We start from the raw sequence: 24403 nt of genomic DNA, 5'->3' as shown, positions 1-24403 counted from the left end.
CATATCCAGTGATTAAGGTCAGTGGAAAACTACAACAACCCAGCCCAGAAACTTTGGGTTACCCCACCAAGTAAAGAACCACAACCAGCTGATGTGCTTGCTGAAGGTAAAAGGAATACAGAATGGGTGGTGGAAGAAGGTAGTAACAAGTACCAGCTGTGACTATGTGGTCAATTACGGAAGTGTAATTGCCATGAGTATTTGCTCCTTGTTTTGTTATGTACATTGTATGTATGTATATGCAAATCTTTTTTTCTTTTCTCTCATTTCTTTATCATGCAACATGATATGTTCTGACTTTATGTTGTAGCATTTACGTATTATTTTATATAAGAATGTTTCAGTTACAGGATATTAAAGAAAAGAGTAATCATCACTCAAGGACTTTATCATCTCTTCTGGGAAAGGGTTTAGTACACTTTTGGGCAAAAACATGATAGTTGTATTATATTAGGCAGAATTATGTCCTCATTGTTGCCTTTATTTGAAGATTATGGTTTAAGGAGTTGTTTTGGGTGCCAAGTTGACTAGAAATGGACTTGTGATGGTGAATTTTATGCATCAAATTGAAAAGGACAGACATCTAGTTAAACATGATTTCTGGATGTGTCTCTGAGAGGGTTTCTGGAAGAAATTAGAATTTGAATCAGTGGACTGAGTGAAGCAGATTGCCTCTCCCAATGTGGGTGGTCATGATCCAATCTGTGTTCCTGAATAGAACAAAAAAGTAGAGGAGGAAAGAATTCACTCTTCCTGTCTGGCTGTTTGACCTGGCATGTCAATCTTCTTCTGTCCTTGGACTGGGACTTACATAAGTACTACTGGTTCTCAGGCCTTTGAATTTGAATGGGAATTTACACCATCAGTTCTCCTGATTCTCAGGACTTTAAAGTCAGAGTGAAATATGCCACTGGCTGTCCTGGGTCCCTAGCTTGTGGATAGCAAATTATGATTATAGTACTCCATAATCTCATGAGCGAATTTCTTATAATAACTCTCTTTATATAATTGTGTATGTGTGTGTCAGGGGGTGAGTGGGTGGATGGGTGTGTGTATTTTCATCCTATGAGTTCTTTTTCACTGAAAAACCCTGTTGAATATAATGTCCAGTAGGTGAATGGATAAGCTGTGGTACATCCACAGAATACAATATTATTCATTGCTAAAAATAAATGAGCTATCAAGTCATGAATAGACATGGAAAAACCCTAAATGTATATTACTAAGTAAAATAAACCAATCTGAAAAAAGCTACAAACCATATGATTCCAACCATATGACATTCTGGAAAAGGCAAAGTATGGAGACAGTAAAAAGATGCCCCCCCATCCCTAAAATTAAGGGGAAGAAGGGATCAATTGGATTAACGCAGAGGATTTTTAGGGTAAACTATTCTATATGATACTACAATAATGGATACATGTCATTATACATTTCTCAATATCTATAGAATGTAGAGCACTTACAGTAAACTCTAACATAAACAATGGACTTTGGGTAATAATGATGTGTCAGTGTAGTTCATAGGCTCTCTGATTGTAACAGATGCACCTCTATAGTGTCAGATGCCCACAGTGAGAAAAGTTGTGCATTTATGGGGGCAGGGTTACATGAAAATCTTCTATTCAATTTTTCTGTGCAGCTAAAATTTCTTTAAAAAATAAAGTGTATTCAAATAGATGATTATTAGGTTATCTGGGATTCACAATGGAGGTGACCACATCCTTTGACCACCTTAGTATTCAAATTGCATATTCAGTCATTGGCCACTTTGACATGATAGTATGATAACAAAATCAATCTTGTCATATTAATTCTATCAAATTATTTAATTTTTAGGCAATAGTGAAAAATATATCCTCTGAACAAAGTTAGTTTAGAGAAGAACAAGGAATTAACAACATTTAAATCAATATTAATGACACTGAACTCACATTACAGAACATTAGCATATATCTATAGTTTAATAACATTTGGGCATTTAAACAATTAATTAAATTTTTGGCAGTGGAAATTGGATGGAAGAAAGACAATTTTTTTGTAAGAAAAAAATTTACATATTTTAATCATCTTAAATGTCTGTGGATTTCAATAATTTAATAGATTCATTAAGCTCTAAATGTCTTCAAGCATGTCATAAAGCCTCTGAAGTCTCTACTTTGTAATGTAGCCTGTTAATATTCATTATAGCCTGACAATATTCATTGTCTTTCTAAGACACTTTTGCTATTCTATTAGCCTGTCTTGTGATTTATTTCAAAGATAAAATGAATGTCTTAACTTTTCATTGATGAATTTTTAATCCTGATTTTCTAATCAAAATTTGATGGCAATTATTATCTATTAATATGCATTATTTCCCCTTCCCATTTTTCGTTTTTACGGTAACTTCAACATCCTGACGTCATTAAAAATATTTTATCAGTAATTATATTTGGACAGATTCCCTTTTCTAAACTGTTTCTTAATAGTCTCTTAATAATCAACATGGATCATTTTTAGACGCAGAAAAGATATAGGAAAGATTTTGCTTAGTCAAAAGTGTTGAAATCTCCAGTATTTTATTCTGTCTTTTATCTCACCCCTCTTCTACCCCTGGATGGTGACATAGAATTTTATAGAGTAAACTTACATGTATTTCCACAATATAAATGGAAGGCCAACTATGTATGGTACACTTCTGAAAAAGAGGCCTGTTACCCAAAGGTGAGACAGAAGCCAACATTGATAGGGCATTTACGACTAGAGGCCCAGTAAATATTAAATCCACAAAAAAGTATGACAGGGAACATTATCTGTGGCAAAAATGTAAATGAACAGTTCTGCCTCTCTCATCCTTAACTTTTATCACCAATAAAATGAAAACAATATTATCTGCCTCTAGAATTGCTGTGATGATCAACTTGGAAAATGTAAATAAAAATTCAGCACTTTGAGAGGCTGAACAAGATGATCACTTGAGGTCAGGAGTTCGAAACCAGCCTACGCAACATAGCAAGACCCCTATCTCTATAGTAAAGAAGAAAATTTCAGCACTAATCATAAATACTTTGTAAACGTCAGTTGCCATAATACTTAATACTTTTTAATTCTCAGAATTATGAGAGAAATGTAGGTAGATGAAGGAAGAAGAAAACATTGGCTACATGCCTAAAACTTGAATATAGTTAGAACTGTGCATGTTGTTAAGTCCTTTTATCCCAAATTCTTCATTGCATACTAGGATCTGGAGTGATACCATAAAACATAAAAGTAGTAAAGTCTGTTGAAAACTGCACCACAAAGAAAAGAGCCAAGAAGATAATTTTGAGTAATTTAATCAATAAGATTCAAGTTTGTCCCCAGCTCATTTGCCTTTTATTCTTCATTTCAATTAGTTACATTTCCACTGGTTATCACCAAGGTTGTGCATGCGTCTTGAAATGTTCACAAAAGGTCCACGATACAGGGGTTTATAATAGTATATGTTATATTCAGAATCCCAGGGGAACTAATAGACTCTGGAAGTATTGATTAAGCAAGATGAAAAAATCTTATACAGTTGCAACTACAACATTTTTAAAGACAAGTACAAGCTTCATTTGCCACAAAACTCACAAAAAATTGATTGAAGAATATCTCTTTTATGCAAAATATACATTTTAGGATATAATTTAATTAATATTCTACTATATACTGACATTGCTCCTTGATCATTGAATAAAAAAATACTCTCATTGCCAGAATTATATTTTTGTAATATTTATAATTGAGGTAATAATGATAAAAGACTTAAACTATGAATAATGTTGGTGAGTTTCATTTAAGCTATAACAATTTCCCAGAACTAAACAAATATGTGACTAAACATAGGTCATTTTTGGTAAATGAATACTAACAATTTCACAACATAATTGACAATCTGATTACATAAGTGATTTATAAGAAAATGATAATGATCAAGTTCATAGATTCAACCAACAAAGTAGAAATAAGAGAAGTTAAGACAGACCTATAATACATCAGTATCACTGCCTTAGGTAATTCACAGCACAACCTACTGTGGGCCCATGAAGAATAATTCAAAGAAGTGTGGGCCTTACTTAGAACTTCAGAGATGTTGATCATGAATTTGGCTTATTTTGATGAGAAATGGCCAAGATTGTTGACCCATGCACATGTGTTGGTATTTACAGTTGTTTCATGGACACTGGCCAGTCTACAAGCAGAGCACTCGCATGGGGAGCACCAGGTGAGTTCCAGCCACAGTTCTTTTATAAGCTTTTAGTGCCTCATGAAGACGCGGGGATCTCTTCCAAGTACAACCTGGTCACATCAGGGCACATTCAGCAGCAGAAGTCTGTTTCCAATATAGTCCTTGGTATGGCTAAATTCCACTGTCCCTTTCTCAGCAGTCAAAAATCCATGACAAATTCTGTACAACACTGTAGTCAATAACAGCAGCACCAGACAGCATATTAATTCTTTTACCATAAATTTGTGTGTAATTATAATGTTCTATGTGTGGTGTTATCAAAAGAATCACTGTGTCTCTAAATATCACATATTTATGTCTGGATAAATACATTGCTGTACAAGATCTCCGACATGCAGGTCATGCTCTAGTACTTGGGGATATAGAGTAATACATGTTTCATGGCCAATAATAAAAGTGACAACTGTCTTCCTAACAAAAAGTAAACACGAGAAATAGGAATTAATCAGCAGTCTCAAGGATCCCAAATGCCTTAGTAATATTATTTATCCCTCTACTTATATTACGGCATTTTTCTTCCCTCACATGCTCAGTAGACCAGACACGCTATTGCTGTTGAATTCATAGGAAAGCATAAATAGACTTTCTTCCACTCAGATTGAATATGACTCCCTAAGGATTTTGTTAGAGTGTAGTAATGAATGCTGGTTGCTAGGTGGTAGGAACTGACACTGCAGCAGGCAACAGAGCACAATGGTGAAATTGCTGCTTAAACCCTGCTTATCAAAAAGATTTACTGTGCAGATTAACTTAGGTAGTCTACAGGGCATCATTAATTTGTATACAAAGCAGAGAGGCTGCTCCAAATAGCAAAAAATAGATATGGGGTAGGGTGTTGAAGGGACTCAATATTAAAATCATGAATATCTTACAGAGGCGTTTTTCTTCATGAAGACAGATGGCATATACAGTGAAGACAGGGAGCTAAGACAGACAGACAGGAACAACATACAGGACAAAGCACCTTATTAAGCACTGCCTGAAAATCTGGTTAATCCTTTGATTCAGAAATTTAAGGCTAGTCAAAAAAGCCTTCTGTGAACACCAATGACTTTTGATGTTTGCACAAAATAATAAAAATAAAAGGGGTTAAAAAAAAAAAAAGGACACAAGAGCTTTGGGTGATATTTGGCACTCTGCCTCTGAAAATGATGACAAATCCTGGGGTTAAAAAATAAAAAAAAAAAAACAAGTCTAGTACCAAGCAGCAATTCCTGGCTAAACAATGCAAGCCTGGCTGGCAGTTACCTTTCTCTCATGTTTTGTGCCTTCCCCAAGTCATTAAGTAAGAGATCTGGCCTCGGCTTTCGTGTAACCAGTAATGACAACCTCTTTGCAGTTATCTGTGTGCAAATAACCAGAGACATTCAGAACTCCAATACAGCATTTTTGAAGAAAAGTAAATTAATCAAGAAATTAAACTATTTAAAACATATAATTCTTTCAAATAATAAGAAAAAAAATGTCAAGGAGAAACCTGCCCTCCCTGCCCCACAATTCAACATGCAGAACAGTTGACCAATGCTTTTATATCAGCAGGATGGTTCAATGCAAGTACACATATCCTGAGCTATCCACAGTCCCCGAACTCTGCAACATTGCTTTCAGGTGATAGAGACAAGATGGTCCATGCAAATGAGCTGACCAAAATCATGTTGTGTGCAATCAAGATAGGATCCCATACATCTTCAGAATGGTTTACAGTCACAAGAAATAAAGTTTAATGAAGTGGTTGGCATTTGGAAGCACACTGTTTTAAATATATCTCCCTGAAGATATGTTTATATATTAGTGCTCTGGTCAATATCTGACACTATCTGTCATTTTATTGCAAAAGGAGATCAGGGCAATTAATAGGAGAAGTCTTAGCACTACTTCAGACAATCTTTAAAGCCTGAATAAGATTTATTAGCTACCCAAGTGGCATTTGTGACTTCAATTTGTAGTATCATGCAAGATTTATACTGTATTAATGGAGCCTGGAGTAACTCTACATTTAATTATTTCCATTATGGGGTAAACAGTACTTGAATTAATACAATTTAGCCGACTGATGCAGTTTGGTTTACAAGATAGATGGGATGGGAGATCGAGAGCGCCTCAGAGGACAAGGAGAGTTGTAGGGTGATGTTACTGGAGAGAGCCTCAGAGCATTGCCTGCCAAGCCCGCTATGTTGTTTAAGCTTCGGGATTTTTCATATCCTTTTATGAAAAAATGCACAGACATCAGTTGAATTCAACCAGAATATAGACAGACAAATAATACCATGCAGGGTAATCAAAAGTGCTATTTTCAAGCCCAAAGAAGAATTTGTTTACAAAGAATTTAATATTGAGACAATTTATAGCTCTAAAAAAAATGAAGCTCATTGTAGTTGCCATTTTGAAAAGATTAAACCAGCCATAATAAATTATGGTTACAATACTTCAAAATCTATTTTTTCCCAGATTATAGTTAGTGTTAATGTATTTTTGGCATATAGAATACTAGAACTCATTTAAGAATTAGGCAAAGCAACTTAAGTAAGATATAAGCTTGACTAATATTTTTAAATTTCAGAATGTGTTCTGGAAAAAAAGAGAAATAAGTAGGCTACTTTTTCTCTTTTCATTTTTTATTTCCTAAGCTAATAAAGCATGCTTAAGTTTAAATGGACAACTCTTTTTCCAGCATATTTAATCTTCCAGCTTTATAGAGTTAAAAGATGATTCTTAAATAATGGCATTTGGTGCCATTATCCAGGTGATGTAGGATGGAATGCCCATTTCTAATTCCTTGGGTAAGAAAAGTAAAGGAAAAAAAAAGAAAATGAATGAAATATAAATTGAGTCATAATTTCAGTGAAATAAGTCTGAATTTGATTACATGATGTTTTCAGCTGATTTCCACCCCCCCACCTTCCCACCCAGGAATTGAGAATAATTTGGTGTTAATTCATGTTTTCTTTTTTTTTATATCACACCTTGATCTCTTGTTCATGATAGCCGTGAACTTACAGAATTAAAAAATGCTCTCACAAACTTTAGCCTTATTCCTTAGCTACTTAAGCAATCCTGTCAAGGTCACCTTTGGAAACATTTGTATCCTGTAATATTTTTTATGACAAAAGATTAGTGACAGTTAAATGAGGTGAGAAGCACGTACTATAAATTTTGAAGTGAAATGTCTTAAAGCAGGGCAACTATTGACTTGAAAAATAGTCATACTGTGAAGCCTTGGAAACGAATGTTCTGACAGCTTTCTTGAAAAACTGTTATAGAACAGGAAAATGAAATTCTTTTTTGGCAACCAACACTGAGAAAGTAGATACAATTCTAGTGGACTACGTGTCTCCTTTACACTATATAACTTACATTTTGGATTCTAATTAGACCTCAATGTACTTGAGTGTGTGAGAAAAAAAAAATGGGTCCATTGTTTTTCCTTATGTTTCTCTTAGCTATTTATTTCTCTAATTCAATCTTTTCATGGAACTTCCAGAGAAGAAGCCATGGATAGCTTTCCTCCTTTCACTGGAAGAGAAAAAGTTATTTATCTGATTATTTTATTTATGAAGAGGCCAAGACAGACATGAGTGTGGATCTCAATAACAGCTGTATTATGGGGTAAAGCTCTCTTATGGGGTGAAGCTGGACTGGATAAAAAAAAATGATCAACATTCCCCTCCCCTCGCCGCCTGCACTGCACGCACATTAGCGTTCAGCAGACTAATTGCTTTCTTTGAGATTTTGTAGAAATTTTTGCCATCCATTAACTACAATAAATGTTCTCTAGTACATAGTCTCTACTAATTAAATAATTATCTGCCAATGTTTTGTTAATACTCTGAGCTATGAAACATAGGAGGTGGTATATATTTCATTTTATGTTGGTGAATGATGGAATAGTTAGTGGGAGGATATCTTAAATAATATTTAAGAATTGCAAGTAATTTGTCCCTAAAAAGAAATCTCTACATGCATGGAAGTTTAGTTGTTACTGCTCTTCTGTAAAGTGACTGAAAATGTAACTTTGGGAATTGGAGGAAAAAAATTATCCTATGCAGTAGAAGTTGACTGTATAACCTACAAATGTAAACTAGGTGATAAACATTGATTGGTTTTGATTAAAGGCAAAGTGGTGAATGTGCATGAACTAAATGGGCTCTTAATACTTACACATCATCATACAGATTTACAACTCTGTTCTCTACCATCTCCTTGCTCCTACAGGACACCCAGAAAAGTAAAATTCTATTTGGCAGTTTTATAATGTTCATGCCAGTAATATGTAAAACTTGGTTGCCATTCTAAATGTTATCTTTCTGAATTATAGTTTTAATATAAACTATTCCATTTCTAGTTCCTATATTTTTAATGACTATAATTTCAGTGTCTATTTGAAAAGGCTTCCTTTCTAATTTATTAACAAGTATTTGTTAGTAAAATCATATCTTATTCATATACATATTTTTCTTTATTCTTCATGTTCATTTATGATTAGAAAATTTTGCTTAATCAAGGTTTTACTGGAATGGCTGAAAATATAATTCATGAGCAGAAACACTTGAACTTATTCTGAACTAACATCTAGATAAGAGTATTCTTTCAAATAATTCTTAAGAGCATGTGCTTATTTGTGGCAATACTAAACCTACCTACCCATGTGCTATTCATGAGTATAATTTATGTAATATGCTTTCTGAAGATAACAAACATTCATTCTAAGTATTGGGAGTTTACTCTTTTTGGAATCCTTAAAGTTTTCTTAATATATGTCCAATTATATTCTTATTTTTAGTTAGAGAAAGAATTCAGTAGAAATCCAGTAATTTATTTTCACTTATAGAGGGAAGATTTTTAAATATTAAAATCAAATCAGCAGAGAGACCAACTTGAGGGATAAATTAGAGGATTATATAGAAAATAAACAAATAGAAGTAACAGTGGAAATCTATAATGTACGTAAAGGGAAACAGGAGAATAAATAAATAAATTTGTGGTAGATATGACAAGATAACCCACTGAAAAGATTAAGTGAAATTAGCCAGAAATATTACCAGACTTAGTAGGAAAAAACATATAGCTATAAACTACTTAAACAAGAATGAAAAAGAGTTGATTATGATAAGAAATGACAAACAATAAAAAGCTCATGAATAAATTTTCAAACATATTCTCACTAATAAAAATAATTTGTATTTATGAAATAAGACTGCATGTATAAATTTTCCATGCAAACTAAATATCTTATTAATTGCTTTGCTTGTAAAACTTTGCAATTTTATAGTAAAACGTTGTATTTAGATAGTGCTTTATAATTTGCAAAGTCTTTTCTTATTTGTGATTTTTCTTTGACAGTTTAAAATTTAAAATATTATCTAACATAGAAGAAAAATATTCTAGAGTTCTTTAAACACATAATCTTATTGAATGCTGCTCAAAAATGTAAATTTAACATGTATATACATTGCATATAATGATTTAAGATAATGAAATTAGAACATGTTCTACATAAGATGTTAGTTTGATATGATGACTACTTAATGTATGTACATATATTTTGCTCAAATACTATGATTGATAGTGTATTCACTCTTCAAAATATATTTAAAGAATATTTCTAGTTCATATTTAATGTAAAACAGTAAACAACCAAATCTATTGAAAGGATTGAAATACATTTTGGTGCAAGAAATAGATGCAAACAATGGGAGTAATTGGAATGGAAAAGTATTTAAAATATTATTCATGGAAGGAACAAGAGTCCTTTGTCTCTTCTTTTAAGTCTCAAAGGCACAGAAGCAGAGAAGAAAAATCTAAAGTGATCAAAAGAAATGAAGGGAAGTACAACATAGGTAATAAAATATTTCAAAGAAAAAGGGAATCACAAAATAAATATTTGAAACTTAAAATGGTAAAGAATTCAATAAGTAGAAACTCCAATGAATAACAACTAAGCACAGTATTATTTAAATGCAGTTGTGCTACTATGAAACTTTTGTAGTGGATTTTTATTCAAATTCAGTCAATTACCATAATAAATCATTACAGTTATTTCCCTATTCTGTCAACAAACAGGAAAAATGACTGTGGCAGTAAAGCAACTGGAATTGTCAAAGTGGAAGCTAATAATAAAGCATACCACTTTTGAAGAAAAGTGGGCTATAATTGTCACAAGACTATTCTTAAAGATGAGGAAAATATCTCAATTGTCCTAAGGTTGTAAAGTTTCTCAAAAGGGAATAAAAAACCTTTTAGAGAATAGTTTAGGCAGTGGTACAATCAAAGACAAAGAACCTCCATGATCAGTGGGCTTCAATATTCTATTATACTCCTTAACAAAGATGTTTGCCCCACAATTTTTATTCATTATTCAATACTTATTATTTTCTAGGTGTCAGGCACAGTGCATGTCTGTTGAAAAACAGTAATAAATGGAATTTTTTATTACTGGTCCTGAAGAAAAATTCTGTAAGTGCATTTTGTGAGTACCCAAGTAGGCTCTCAAGTGATTAGATGTACCGTTCCATATGACTGAAGATCATGGACCTTTGCAAACTTGAGATCCTCGGATAAACCACTGGCAACAACTACCCATGTATTGGATAAGAGACATTAGAGAATGTTTAATGCTTTACTTTGAGAAAAAAAAATTTATAATTGTTTTATAGTCATGAATTACTCATCAAATATGTGCACAGAGCAAATTAGTGAGTCTTATTTGTTGTAGTGAAAAAGATAACTTTTAATGACTGCTGAGTACATTATATTAAGTAATTGGAAAAGCGATTTAATATTTACACATTCCATTCCAATTCTGCCCATAGACAAATGGCAAACCAAAGAAGAGAGCAAAAAGGACAAGATGCCTTTCAGATATGACAATCACGTAGGTTACTATGTATTTTAACATGTTTCTAAAGAGAGAAGATGTAATGGAGAGAGAAAAAGAGCACTGTGAGCAGTCTCTCCTAGAAAATGATGAATGAGCATTTTACATTACTCCATGTATTTCCAACAGTTTATTGCTAAGTCACCTGTTATGATCTGATTAAATGCATGCCTACCTTTCCTGATCCCTCCATCAGAAGCACACGTGTAATCACCTGTTGTCAGTAGGAAACATGTTTCCCCTCTTCTGTTTTTGTCTCTGGTACTAGAGCGTCTGATGGGGAGCCTTTCTGGGGGTGATAGTGGCGGCTCACTTCCTGTACTGTCGTCACCTGATAACACTGGTCACAGCACCATGCCCATTGACAGACAGTGATGAATGAGGAAATGAGACAGTACAGAGAGTTTACACAGAATGCCAGTAGTCCAGTCACTCGATATACAAAACACAAGAATCACATCACAATAAGAAAAAGAATTTTTATCACTCTTCACAAAAAATTACATGGGGCAAAATGGAAATGTATTGAAAAGATTAGAAATGTTCTTTGGGAGAATTTAATTCCATTTTGGATTTTATCTAATAGGAAATTGCCTTTCACACAACTAATACAAACTCAAAATAACTGTGATAATGAAGTAGCACACAGATTATTGTCTTATAATTTTTGAAATGTTATCTATTTACTCTGAAAAGAGTATTTAAAAATGGAACCTATTTAAGAAAATTTCTTAAGTAAATTTGTCTGTGTAGTTCTTTAAGAGACATGCTTTTATTAATTTCTAAAAGCATTGTCCCCAAAATTTTTAATAAAAATTATTCCAAAGCACACAAACTCCGTGTCCAGGTACTCAATTTTGAAGCGGCAAAATATTTTTGAGCATGTAGTGGAACAAGGCCAGCTTCTCCAAGTGTCCTTGAAATGAGTATCTGTTTACTTCCGTATCCTTGCCAAAGACTTCCACATCCTATTGGCCTAGATACTAGCTTGTTATTTCAGTGTTTACCTGGGATGATAGTGTGTCCTCTTTTCCGATGCCCTTCTTAAGGGCTCTGTATAGATACTTGAGAACGGTTTGATGAGAGCAGCAACACCAACTAAACTCTACTTTTCATAAATACATTCTTAACAGTTTTTAGATATATATTAGGAGAATTTGCATAGCAATCTACTAAATGAGCATAAGGACTATGAATGAAACTTATAAACACTGATAAACTTCAGCTCCAGCCACATTGTTTTTTCCATTTAACTCATTTAAATTTCTAGAAGCTAAAGAGGGACCTATGAAAATGATGCCTCCTTTTTTGTTAGTTTGCTTTGTTAATTAATCTTACTTCTAAATTATACAAAATTATACACATAAAATCACCATAAGTCATTTTTATATAAGAAAAAATGAAATATATTGAGGTTATGGGGAATCAATAAACCTTAAATCTTCATAGTAGGGTAAAAGCTAATTAAATTGTTTAGTCTGCAAAATATTTTACCTTTACCAGACAGTAGACAAGAGGAGACACTACTATCACTTTGGCAGCTGAATGTCAATTTCTAGTGAATCAACTCTACATTGTCTACAGCAATGGCAAGAATCAGAGATTCAGCTAATCTCAAGCATTAATCATTCAAAATTCAGTTCTGGGAGAGAGCAGAGCCCAATACATAATGCCTAAAAAGGAATTCCACAGAGAAATTCAACTTTGCCATTGAGTGGCCAAAGCAGATCACCTATCCCCTGAAAAATGGTGGGTTAATTATATTACATGGCACTGAGCTTCACCAAAGGGGTTATAATGAGGTAACCTACTCAATTTAAGAACAATGAAAATTTAACCAATCCTTCAGGATATTACTAAGGAAGAGCTTTGTTATCAAAAAGGTTATCTTCCATATCACCTGTTTGGAGTTTAGGCCTTTGAAATGTAAGCATCCATTCTTCTTAAATAACTGCTTCTTGTGAATTAGGTTGAGATGCATGGCACCATGTGGCAGAGGTAAAACTGAGACAAACACACCAAGCCAAACGATATGGAGATCAACATTTTGAGGATGAAAGATGGAAAATGGCCAATATCATACCATCACATCGTGCAGGGGAACAAAGAAACATTGGCACAAAAGCAACAAACAGGCAAAAGAAAATATTGGCACCATCAGCAAAGGGCATTCCCACTAAAGCAGGAAAACTCTATAGACCAGCTATGCAGTCTTCTACTTGGGGTTCATTTAGAACTGCTACAGTCTAGCTATCTATAAGCCTGACACAAACACATATTTTGTGAAGGGGTTAGGACTGAAAACTCATAAGCATTTGCAGAAAATGAGAATGACTGCCTTCTGCCTAAGAAACATACTGGTCTATAAAGCATTTAATAACATGCATTTGAAGTCGTGCCTTACCTGATCTGTTATGTTCCAGAAGTCGATTGTCTTTGCCCAAACATGTGTCACTCTGTGTACTATTGCAGGCCATATTTAATTCTGTCTTGCAAAAAGTAGGTGAGCTTGCCTGAGGAGCAGGAGGGATGTGCTTCTTTCTTTTCCTTGGAAGTTTCTGCTTTGCCATTGCCAAGGAGTAGTACATTCCAAAATTGTTCACAATGACAGGCACTGGCATGGCGATTGTCAGCACTCCAGCCAGAGCACACAGGGCTCCCACCAGCATGCCTGACCACGTTTGAGGGTACATATCCCCATAACCCAGGGTAGTCATGGTCACCACAGCCCACCAGAACCCAATGGGAATGTTTTTAAACTGCGTGTGCTCACTAGCTGAAGGGTCGTTAGGTTGAGCTCCCACTCTCTCGGCATAGTAGATCATGGTAGCAAATATCAAAACTCCTAGAGCCAGGAAGATTATCAGCAGCAAAAATTCATTAGTACTAGCTCGAAGAGTATGTCCAAGCACCCTCAGACCTACAAAATGGCGGGTGAGCTTGAAAATTCTCAGGATCCTCACAAACCTTACTACCCTGAGGAAGCCAAGTACATCTTTAGCAGCTTTGGATGACAGCCCACTGAGTCCCACCTCTAAGTAGAAAGGTAGGATGGCCACAAAGTCAATGATATTCAAGAGATTTTTGATGAATTCAAGTTTATTGGGTGAGAAAACAATACGGACTAAAAATTCAAAAGTAAACCACACCACACACACTCCTTCTACATACGTCAAGGCAGGATCCGTTTCAATTTCATACTGTAGAACAACACTTGTGCCATTGATGACTGGTTCTGTCTTGTTTTTAACAATATTGAAAGCTTCATGTGTTTCCAGGCAAAAAGTTGTAATTGAAACCAGGATGAAGAATAAAGAAGCAAAAGCAATAAACTGTAGAAGAAAAAGAAATAAAACCCACAGTGATCTGAATGACAGTATATGTTGATTCAAATCTAAAAGTAACAATCCCTGTAAATTAAAAATGAATAGCAGCATATTTAGGTTTCACTTGGAGTATGACCTGAGCAAAAGAAGATACACGTATGTAACATTAATTAGAGTATTTCAGGTTCTGTTTTCAGCTCATAGATACAAAGTTTTGCTTTATGTTGGAATATAATTTATTGAGTTTTTTTGTGTAAGAAAATATAACTTGTAAAGAAAACATGAAAATCCCTGTAAAGGAATTGCAAATGAAAACATACCAAAACAAAAGAGAAATTTAGACAACAGTTTATGATCCTAGAAATCTTTATGCATATGATCAAGATTTAAACCTTTAAATATAAGGTGCATGAGACACTGATAGAAATTTGGAAGCTACCCAAATTGAACTGTAGATTTGTATTTGTATAGAAAATATTCTGGATGTCATAAGATATCAGCATGAAAAAAAATCTTTGCAGTATATACTGCCATGTAAATTACATCAACTTCAGGTGGAGACTTGTCCAAAAGTACAAATCTAATGGGAAAGAATAGATAAGACTGAAAAGACAGAAACCCAGTAAAGGAGCAAATTAAATGACAATGTCTTCCTCTCTTGAAAATGGATCTCAAAGTGTTAGAGTAACATACTATAAAGTTGCAAAGGTTTTCTTAAATTCAATTCATTTCCAGCCAATAATACATGACTACACACACACCTACCAATACGGAATAATTTTAAAAGCACTCATATAGTTCTTACCAGTACCAGATACTCACATCAATCCTCATAAGAGCACTACTCCTCCTACTCCATTTTACAATTCAAGGATATCAGGACAGAAAATTTAAGCTACTTTTCCATGGTCGTAAACTACAAAATGATAGAGCCTGAGTCACTAACCTGACAAGTTTAGCTCCAGATTCTGCTCCTCTCACTTACCGAACTCTCAAATGCAGAATACAAATGTGCTGAAAACCATTTATTTAGGCTGAGATCACATACTTCTTAATATCAAAGATCTGAAAACTTGAAATCCAGTTGTTTGAATGAATGGCATTGTTGTAGCCAGCAGTGCTGAGATCACTAGTACTCTGTGATAACACTCAGGCTTAGCATGCTAAATAAACACCAATAGGGTGTCCCTTAAATGTCTAAACAAAAGAGTCATTCAGGAGAAGGAAGTTGTCAGTCCAGTAGAGAAAGGTTCTTACTTGAAAATAATAGAATATATCAAAAATCCAAAGTTGCCCCTAACATCATGCTGTCAAGCATGCCACTGGGAATAGCTGAGACAGTTCAAGAAGAGATTGAAACCACCTCCCTTTTTTCCTGGTTGAGTTTTAGTCTACCAAAATGTGAGAGGTATACAAAAGGACTAAAACATCTTAGGACTGGCTATCTGCCTTAAGGAACCACTCAAATGATGGAACAACTTCTACAGTATACCGGTTAGCACATCAGCTGTATAGTATTCTAAGACAGGTAATTTCCATAGCTTTGACTTGCTCCCTCATGCACATTTTCCAGCTGCTCTAAGTTTTGGTAATATAATTTGACCATTAGCTTTCCCAGACGTTTTATAAGATAACAGCATTCTTTTGTCATTCAGTTTTCCCTTTGTACAAATAAATGTACTATTCTTTTTTAATCAATCATTTGTTGTAACAGTATCACTAAGATCCGATGTATACATTAAAAGATAACATCTTTCAGAGGAAGAATCAATTATCCTTGATTCATAAATTACTTCTTAATCTAATCCAGTAGATTTAGGAGTCACGCTTATTTCTGATTCCACCTAAAATCTTTTCTCATTAGAGTCCTGCCAATATGTACCTACTGACTTCTACCCTCCAACTATACTCTTCACCATCCCTACATTAGACTAAAGTATCTCAGGCATTTATAGGCTCAAAAGAATCTTCCTAAAGCCTTCATAGCTCACTACCTCCTTAGTAATGAGATGTGTGTGTGTGCATATTTGTGTGTATTTTGACAAAATTTTGGCTTCTATGCAAATACTTGTGCATAAATGAAACATGTGAACAGCCTATAAACAATTCTAAGACACAAAACTTTGAAAACCAATAGTTGTTTGCTTATGTAAGTCATTCAGTACTTGCATTTATCAATATTTTTATTGGCAATATTTAAAGAACCACATCATAATTTTGCATTTGTATTATTCTGCTTTGCTGTTTTTATAACTCTATATATCTTTAGCTTTTAAGTACTTTGTAAATTTGCCAGATTAATACCAAAGTTGATTCCTTTTTCAAATATTCTTTTTATTTTACAATTATAGTAATATTTTACTATAATATATATTATATAATTTATGTAATTCTTTTATATATAAAATATATATAGTAATATTTTTACTCTAAAAGGAAAATAAAAGAATATTTGAAAAAGAAAACAACTTTGCATTTTGAGAATAAAACAACATTCATCTCAGAAGTAGATGGTTATTTTGCTTTGAAAACAACCAGAGAGGCCAGTCACAGTGGCTCTTGCCTGTAACTCTAGCACTTTGGGAGACTGAGGTGGATGTATCACTTGAGGTCAGGAGTTTAAGACCAGCCTGGCCAATATGGTGAAACTTTGTCTCTACTAAAAATACAAAAATTAGCTGGGCATGGTGGTACATGCCTGTAATCCCAGCTACTTGGAAGACTGAGGTAGGAGAGAATCCCTTGAACCTGGGAAGTAGAGGTTGCAGTGAGTTGATTGTGCCACTATACTCCAGCCTGGGCAACAGAGAGAGGGTCTGTAAAAACAAAAAACAAAACAAAACAAAAAACAAAGAACAAACAAACAGCCAGAGAGGCAATGTTTTTATTTGTGAAAGCTAAAGATGCTAGTCATTTTCTGGAATAGGAGGATTCTAAGAACAAAAGTATGCTTGAAAATAACATGATAGAAATTTCGAAGTTGAGGTTGAATTCTAAAGAGAGGGAAAAGGGAAAGATCTCTAAGGAGAAGGAAGAAGAGCTAAAAATGTGATGTCCAGCAGATGAGAAATTCCTTCACAGGCCCAGCAGCAGAACTTCAGAATAGCAATTGAGAATATTAAATTTTAAGATAATGCTTCTTCTGTTTTGCCTTCAGCATAAGGCTATTTTATGAAAAGAGCTTGCTGTTGATTCTTTTGCAAGGAGTGAAGGTATTAGGCCAGCAGAGGGCAAAAAGAGGGGAGAAGTCAACAATGGGAGGTTGTAGCAGGTATAAGAAACATAGAAGAGTAATTAAGAATGACAGATAATAAGGGGAAATGTAGCTCCCGCGAACATTCTTGGAGATACTGGGAAGCTACAGACTCCCAAAGAAGGAACAGGAACTCAGTTTGTTAGCAATTTAGTTCAAGTATCAAATGAATGGGCAACCCAAGGGCTTTGAGGACTCGGAATTATCCAGAGGCAAACACTTGGGTTACATTAGCAAAGACTTGATGCACTTTATCTGAACTTAATTCTAAGCTCTTTGGATATAAAAAATGTTTTCTTTTGTTTCTGGCTCAGTGAGCAGAGCTTAAATGGATAAATATGAGGTTAGATTGAATAACATTCAGAAAAAGAAAGGAAAAAGGAAAGAAATGGAGGGGAAGAGATTTTATTTATTTGTCTTTTTTCCTTCACTGAACTGAGAAATCTTTAAGGACTGGACTAACGTCATATTCATTTTTTGTATTTCTTGCTCCTTGCACTGTCGTTAGTACTGAATATGGCAGGATAGATAGATAAAGGGGTGGAAGAGTTAATGAAAGAACAAATGAGAAAATGACTAAGGTAGACCACATTCCAGTGGGAAATGATATGAATAAAAGGTAAATAATATAAATCAAACAATGAAAAATGAATATTGAAGCAAAAAAGTCAAACTTAAAAAGCAAATTGAACTGGCTTATTGGTCCAAATGTTGCCAGTAGCACCTTTTATTCATTCTCTTAATGGAGCTTGTGTGTTAGCAAGAAAATGGGGAAGAGAATCATCTCCCTCTCTTTTTTCCCTGTGATAAAACCAAAAACTCCCCCAGACCTTAATTAAAAATAAAATTAGGTATTTTAAATAATTAAAATGTTAGAAACCTCTCCAGACAAAGTGTGTCATGTCAACTGAATGTACAGATCTGATGCATCATTCCAGGGAGTTTCAAAATAAAATACTGTGTTAAAATATTGGCTTGTGAGGCTAATCAGTAGACACATTTTTCTCCATTAGTCATGTCCATGTATTTCGTTGCAGAGGGTGCCCAGGACTCTTTTTTTTTTTTTTTCTAATCCTCAGCCATGAGGCGGAAGTCCTCATAGTCCATGATCTGAATGGAGGGCCTCATGTCAATCTACCTCAATGCAAATATTTAAGCAAATCTCTAGATATGTATAATAGGCAAAGAGGAAATGAAGAAAAGTGGGGTACATTTTTATTTTCCTCATTTTCTCTTTCTTGTTATCATTAAAATGAATGAAATTGAGCTCTATAACATATTCACAAATGCTTATTCACTTTTTCAAAACTGTTGACTAGACTGTGTCCTTTCTCTGTGCAACTCTAGCCCAGGATTACTAATACTGTAGCAATTGCGCATACTTTTGTTAATAATTCCACATATCCACAAGTTGCTCAGAGAGACTTAAATATTATATCCCCAGGGCCTTGACTTAAAGCAAGAAGTAGGTCTTCAGTTTCTGTTGAAATTAGTAAAAGAATAAATTATAAAATTATTTTGATTTGGTATGCAAAAATTCCATTGGAGCCAACACAGAATCTGTCTTTTAAAACTTGCTTTATCCTCCTATTACTTACAATAGAAAAAGCAGCCTATACTACAAACTATAAAGGATGAAATAAATAAATAAAGCTCATCTCTATTTTGTAAATGGAAGTCAAAGAGATAATTTAATATTTGAAAATTAACATCATGAGAAAATCAGTAAAATAACTAAAATATAGTACTAAGGAATTTTCATTTTTATAATTTTACATGTTGCATTTATTTTTGGTTTTTATTCTAAGGATGGTATCTTTTCCAAATGAGAATACTTCCTTCCTATTAGGCTCATGTTGCTTTTCTTTCTTAAATAATAAAATAGAGACTAAAGAATTACAAGAATTTTAAATGTTCAAGTATTAGAAGTTCATGTAATACCCTAAGCCAAAATTTCCACTTTTAGAAATTTACTGTAGAAAAATATTTATATAAAAGTACAAGGATAGACACATAGAATTATATTCAATGAAGCATTATTTATAATTAAAAAATAAAAATATCTGTCAATTGATGGTATGTCTGTAATATAGCATTCCAAGGAATAAGGTACTACAACATGTACTTATATGGAATGCTCTCCAAGGAATCATGTTAAGTTAAAAACAAATGACCACAGAACAACAATATGCAGAGTGTAATCCCATTCTTTCTCATTACTTACAACTAATGAATGAACAGGAGCATTCTGTTTTTAGGAGTGGTTATAGCTGGGTGTAAGGGTGGCATTAAGCAGAGGTATTGCTGATGAGAAATCATAATTCATTCCATAAATGTCTGAAAAGTTAAAATCCTGTACAAAAACTTTAATCATGCATTCTAGGTTTAATATTAAAACAAAATTCAAAGTAAGTAATAACCAAGAGAAGGTTAAGCCTGATTATTCCGGGTGACCATTAAGTTGATTTTATTAACCCATAAAAACTATAAATGGGAAGTTTTAAATTTTTATTCTTTTCTACAATACCATAAACATAGCTGATGGTCTTAATTTTGTATATATTCATGTCTTACACACTAATTTTGCCAGAATTAACAAGAGTTAGTTGTTCACAGGACTCTGATCTCTAGACAGAGAAAAATAAAATCTCTTTCACTGGTAAGTCTGTCCTCAAAGGCCAGCTAAGTAGGAGCAGATAGAGGCCACTGTCTACCAGGTCCATGCAGAGCTGCGTATTAATTCGGTTTCTTCTGAGGCTGCTGCTAAAATCAAATTGTCTTTATCCAAATTTTGGTCATTAGAGAAATGCAAATCAAAACCACATTGAGATAGCATCTTACACCAGTTAGAATGGTGATCATTAAAAAATCAGGAGACAACAGGTGCTGGAGAGAATGTGAAGAAACAGGAATGCTTTTACACTGTTGGAGTGTAGATTAGTTCAACCATTGTGGAAGACAGTGTGGCGATTCCTCAAGGATCTAGAAATAGAAATACATACCATTTGACCCAGCAATCCCATTACTGGGTATTTAGCCAAGGATTATAAATCATTCTATTATAAAGACATGTACACGTATGTTTATTGCAGCACTGTTCACAATAGCAAAGACTTGGAACCAACCCAAATGCCCATGATTGATAGACTGGATAAAGAAAATATGGCACATATACATCATGGAATACTATGCAGCCATAAAAAAGGATGAGTTCATGTCCTTTGCAGGGACATGGATGAACCTGGAAACCATCATTCTCAGCAAACTGACACAAGAACAGAAAACCAAACACTGCATGTTCTCACTTGTAATTGGTTGTCGAACATTGAGAACACATGAACACAGGGAAGGGAGTATCACACACAGAGGCCTGTTGTGGGGGGGCTGGGGGAGAAATAACAGGGATGGGGTGTTTGGAAAGGGATAGCATTAGGAGAAATACCTAACATAGATGAAGGAATAATGGAGGCAGCAAACCACCATGGCATGCGTATACCTATGTAACAAACCTGCACATTCTCCATATGTACCCCAGAACTTAAAGTTAATAAATGAAAACAAACAAAAACTGATCCACAGACATGATCACATTTATAGTATTAAATTAGATTAAGGAAAACTGATCTTTCAATGAAACCACCATACACAATTACCAAGCTCAGAAATCAGTAAAAAAGATTAAGCTTCCAGTATCTGTATATTATACAAATGTGTGTGTATATCACACATGTTATAGTGTTTTATATGTGTATCTACATAAAATGTTTCTATGTATAAATATTTAAGTACAGATTATATATAAACATGTATATATTATAAAGATTGGTATAGATATAGCTATAAAACAACATAGCATTCACTCCTAAAATAAAAACAACATACCCAATATTACTTTTGACCACTGAGACATATGTGGTTCCTGATAAATATCTTCTATCATGTTTTCTTTATATCCTTAGTCAATGTAAATATACAATCCTCCCTCTACATATTTATTTTGAGGCCACAGACTAATTTAATTGAAATTGTAATTGTAATTGTTTAGAGTCAAAGCCTATCCGTTCACACAAAACTGTAATTTTCTGGAATACAGGCAAGAAAGGGATGATGTATTATTGGTATTATTACAATGAATTCCAGTGTACAAAATTAGGTAACTAGAATTAAAAGTCATCAATTATAAATACATAGCATCATTTTGCTGTCTTAAGTCTCTTAATGAAATTTAAATTACTATATTTTGTAAAAATATTTTTTATAATTATTACACTGAAGAAAAGTTTCATGCTTTGCAATCTTAAGAATGATAATTTACAATATATAGCAATTTCATGACAACCAGAATTGTAATTTCAAAATTCCAGTTATCAAAAATTCCCCCTAAAACTTTTATCTTTAATGTATTTAATATAAATTTATTTTTACATGATTCAATTTGTCTTAGGATGATATGAACTACTCTGCCACCATCTACGGTAATAGAGTCACATTATGAAGCCTTACCTACCATGAGTCCCAATGTGTCTTTCTTAGAGGCCAACAACCGTGTTCCAAAATAAATTATCCAAAAATATTTGTTCTTACTTAATTGAAAGTGTTGGAGGTGAAGGGAGGTAACTAGCTTACAAACACCTGCTTAAGAGATGTTCTGATTCAGAAAAGTCTGTTTCTTTTAGTACTATGTCACTGCAGTTAAAGCACATCTTATATAGTGCCACTGATGTCTGTCTACACTGCAGTATCACCTTTGTTAGTCCAGGTACCTGTAAACCAAAGGGTCCCCAATACCTCAGTTTCAAATATTATTGTTCTTTTTGTCCATATTCTCCTTGCTTAGTATTTTTTTTCTAAAACCATGACATAATACCTAGGTAGCCAAGTTCTATCCCACCTGTATGAGTTATGAGTGCTAGGCCCACCTGTAGCTCCAATGAAGTCTCTCATATTACGTATTAAATTAGAGCTGTAGTACTTTTTCTTCCTTAAGATCTTTCTTTAGTAGACATCTGCTCCTCTTTGCTAATTAGCTTAGGCAGAACCCCTCCAATCCACTCTAGTACACTCCAGTAGGCATTCCTATTCAGATATATGGGTGGCAGACACTAGAGTCTCCCTTCCTCCTTTGTCTGAGAGCACTTTTACAAGTACTTGCAAACTCTTCCCAGGAGCAGAGGCAAATTTGCTGCATGCTGCACACACTAGAAGGTCCTGTATAAACTGCAATGTTGTTATGAGAAACAAACCATATTTGATATCCATAAGAGATTGATGGATTGACTACATAACCGGAAATACAAAAATGAGCTTTAGTGTTGCATGCCTTAACAAATTAACTATATCAACTGTTATCACATCATGGTCTAGGGACTCCCCATTAGTCATGACGCCTTTTCTGGGGTCCATATAGTCAAGCATAATTTTGTAGTAGTACTAAAATATTTCTTGCCTTTTTCATTCTCATTGTCTTAATAGTTTAGAGTGGAGTTTTCTAAAGGCTACATGACATGTGGTCTCTCAACATGTAGAGCAGAATAAGGTATGAGAATCCACCCATTGCCTATTAAGTAAGTTACAAGGATTCAACTCAGTAATCACATGGTCTTTGAACAAATCCTTGAAATCTGAGTAAAAAATAAGCACTTCCTTGCAATTTTCCACTATAGCACTTACCTCATTTCTGTAATATTTTATTGCCTTCTTCTTTGATAAAACATAAGCTTGTAACAGAGAGTTTTATTTATATTTTATGTTAATAGCATTGAGTTGCTGCTTAGTAACTATTAAGAAGGGATAACAGCAAAGATTTTGGCCACACCAAACATAAAGTTTAACTAAAACTTGGTTTATTTATTTCCACCAATTTCCTCAAGTGGATTTTTAAGAAGGTTCAGAGGTTCATGAAAACAACAAACAGAATAGGAAGGAAGATATAAACTAAGAAAAATTAGAAAATAGATGGCCAGCTTCTGTGACAAGAGTAGGGTACTGTCAGAGATGTTAAGGAAAGAGAATGCTTCAAGTAGGAGAGATTAGCAGTCAATTTATGCAGAATTCAGAGAAGATAAAAATGTCTATTGGATGAAATAATCAGGCCACTGTTAGTTTCCTATGATGCAGCAATTTTAGTAAAGAAATAGGAAAAAAAATCCAAATCTTTTATAGACCTTAACAGTGCGTGCTAATATAAAATATTCCTGAGTGCTAATCCTAAATATTTCTAATTCACAGACTTTTCCACTCATAACCAATCAGCAAGGCATCAAAACTACATGATTTTTAAAAATTGTTTTTAATGAATTCTATTCCCAAAATATAACTGTGTACCTGTTGTTCTGAGAAGCATCAGGAAAGAAAGAAATTAATGGCTATGCCACTGATAACAGTTTTATAGGATAAATAAGTGGTGATGGAGAAACTAGAAATAGCTTCAAGATACCAGTAGCAGTGCTACGTTTGACATGAGAAGGTGGCAACCGTAAAAAATAAAATGTATGCTTTTCTTCCAAAAATAATAGAAATAATATTAATAGATAAAATTGAATTCCTCTGTCCTAAAAATTATTTTTTATTTAATCTTAACATATTTTACAGAGAAGCAAACAGAAACTTAGAGACGAGTCAAAGCCCTCTTCTTTATAACATGTATGTCTTCTCTGAATGGACCTTTCTTTTTTTTTTTTTTTTTTTTTTTTTTT

At 33.8% G+C, this 24403-nt stretch overlaps 1 protein-coding gene across 18 annotated transcripts in view; it reads right to left on the bottom strand.

Annotated features, from left to right (window-relative positions):
* Positions 1–3299: 3299 nt before the first annotated feature.
* The window catches only part of KCNC2 (potassium voltage-gated channel subfamily C member 2), a 169970-nt gene continuing 148866 nt past the window's right edge, over positions 3300–24403 (bottom strand). The window contains exons 3-6 of one of the 18 annotated variants that reach the window (XM_017530645.2): positions 13534–14461; positions 11305–11469; positions 5504–5598; positions 3300–4666 (exon numbers count right to left, since the gene is read on the bottom strand). In XM_017530645.2, coding sequence (XP_017386134.1) covers positions 5537–5598; positions 11305–11469; positions 13534–14461 — 1155 coding nt within the window. In that variant the 3' untranslated portion in view covers positions 3300–4666; positions 5504–5536. Of the gene's footprint in view, positions 7031–11304; positions 11470–13029; positions 13134–13533; positions 14462–24403 lie in introns of all 18 variants that reach the window. The other 17 variants (XM_017530646.2, XM_037739292.1, XM_017530649.2 and 14 more) reach the window with 17 other exon arrangements.

Source organism: Cebus imitator, unplaced genomic scaffold, assembly GCF_001604975.1.
Source record: "Cebus imitator isolate Cc_AM_T3 unplaced genomic scaffold, Cebus_imitator-1.0 Scaffold67, whole genome shotgun sequence".
In the NCBI taxonomy this organism is placed as follows: Eukaryota; Metazoa; Chordata; class Mammalia; order Primates; family Cebidae; genus Cebus; species Cebus imitator.
This window is presented reverse-complemented; position numbering and strand designations above follow the sequence as displayed.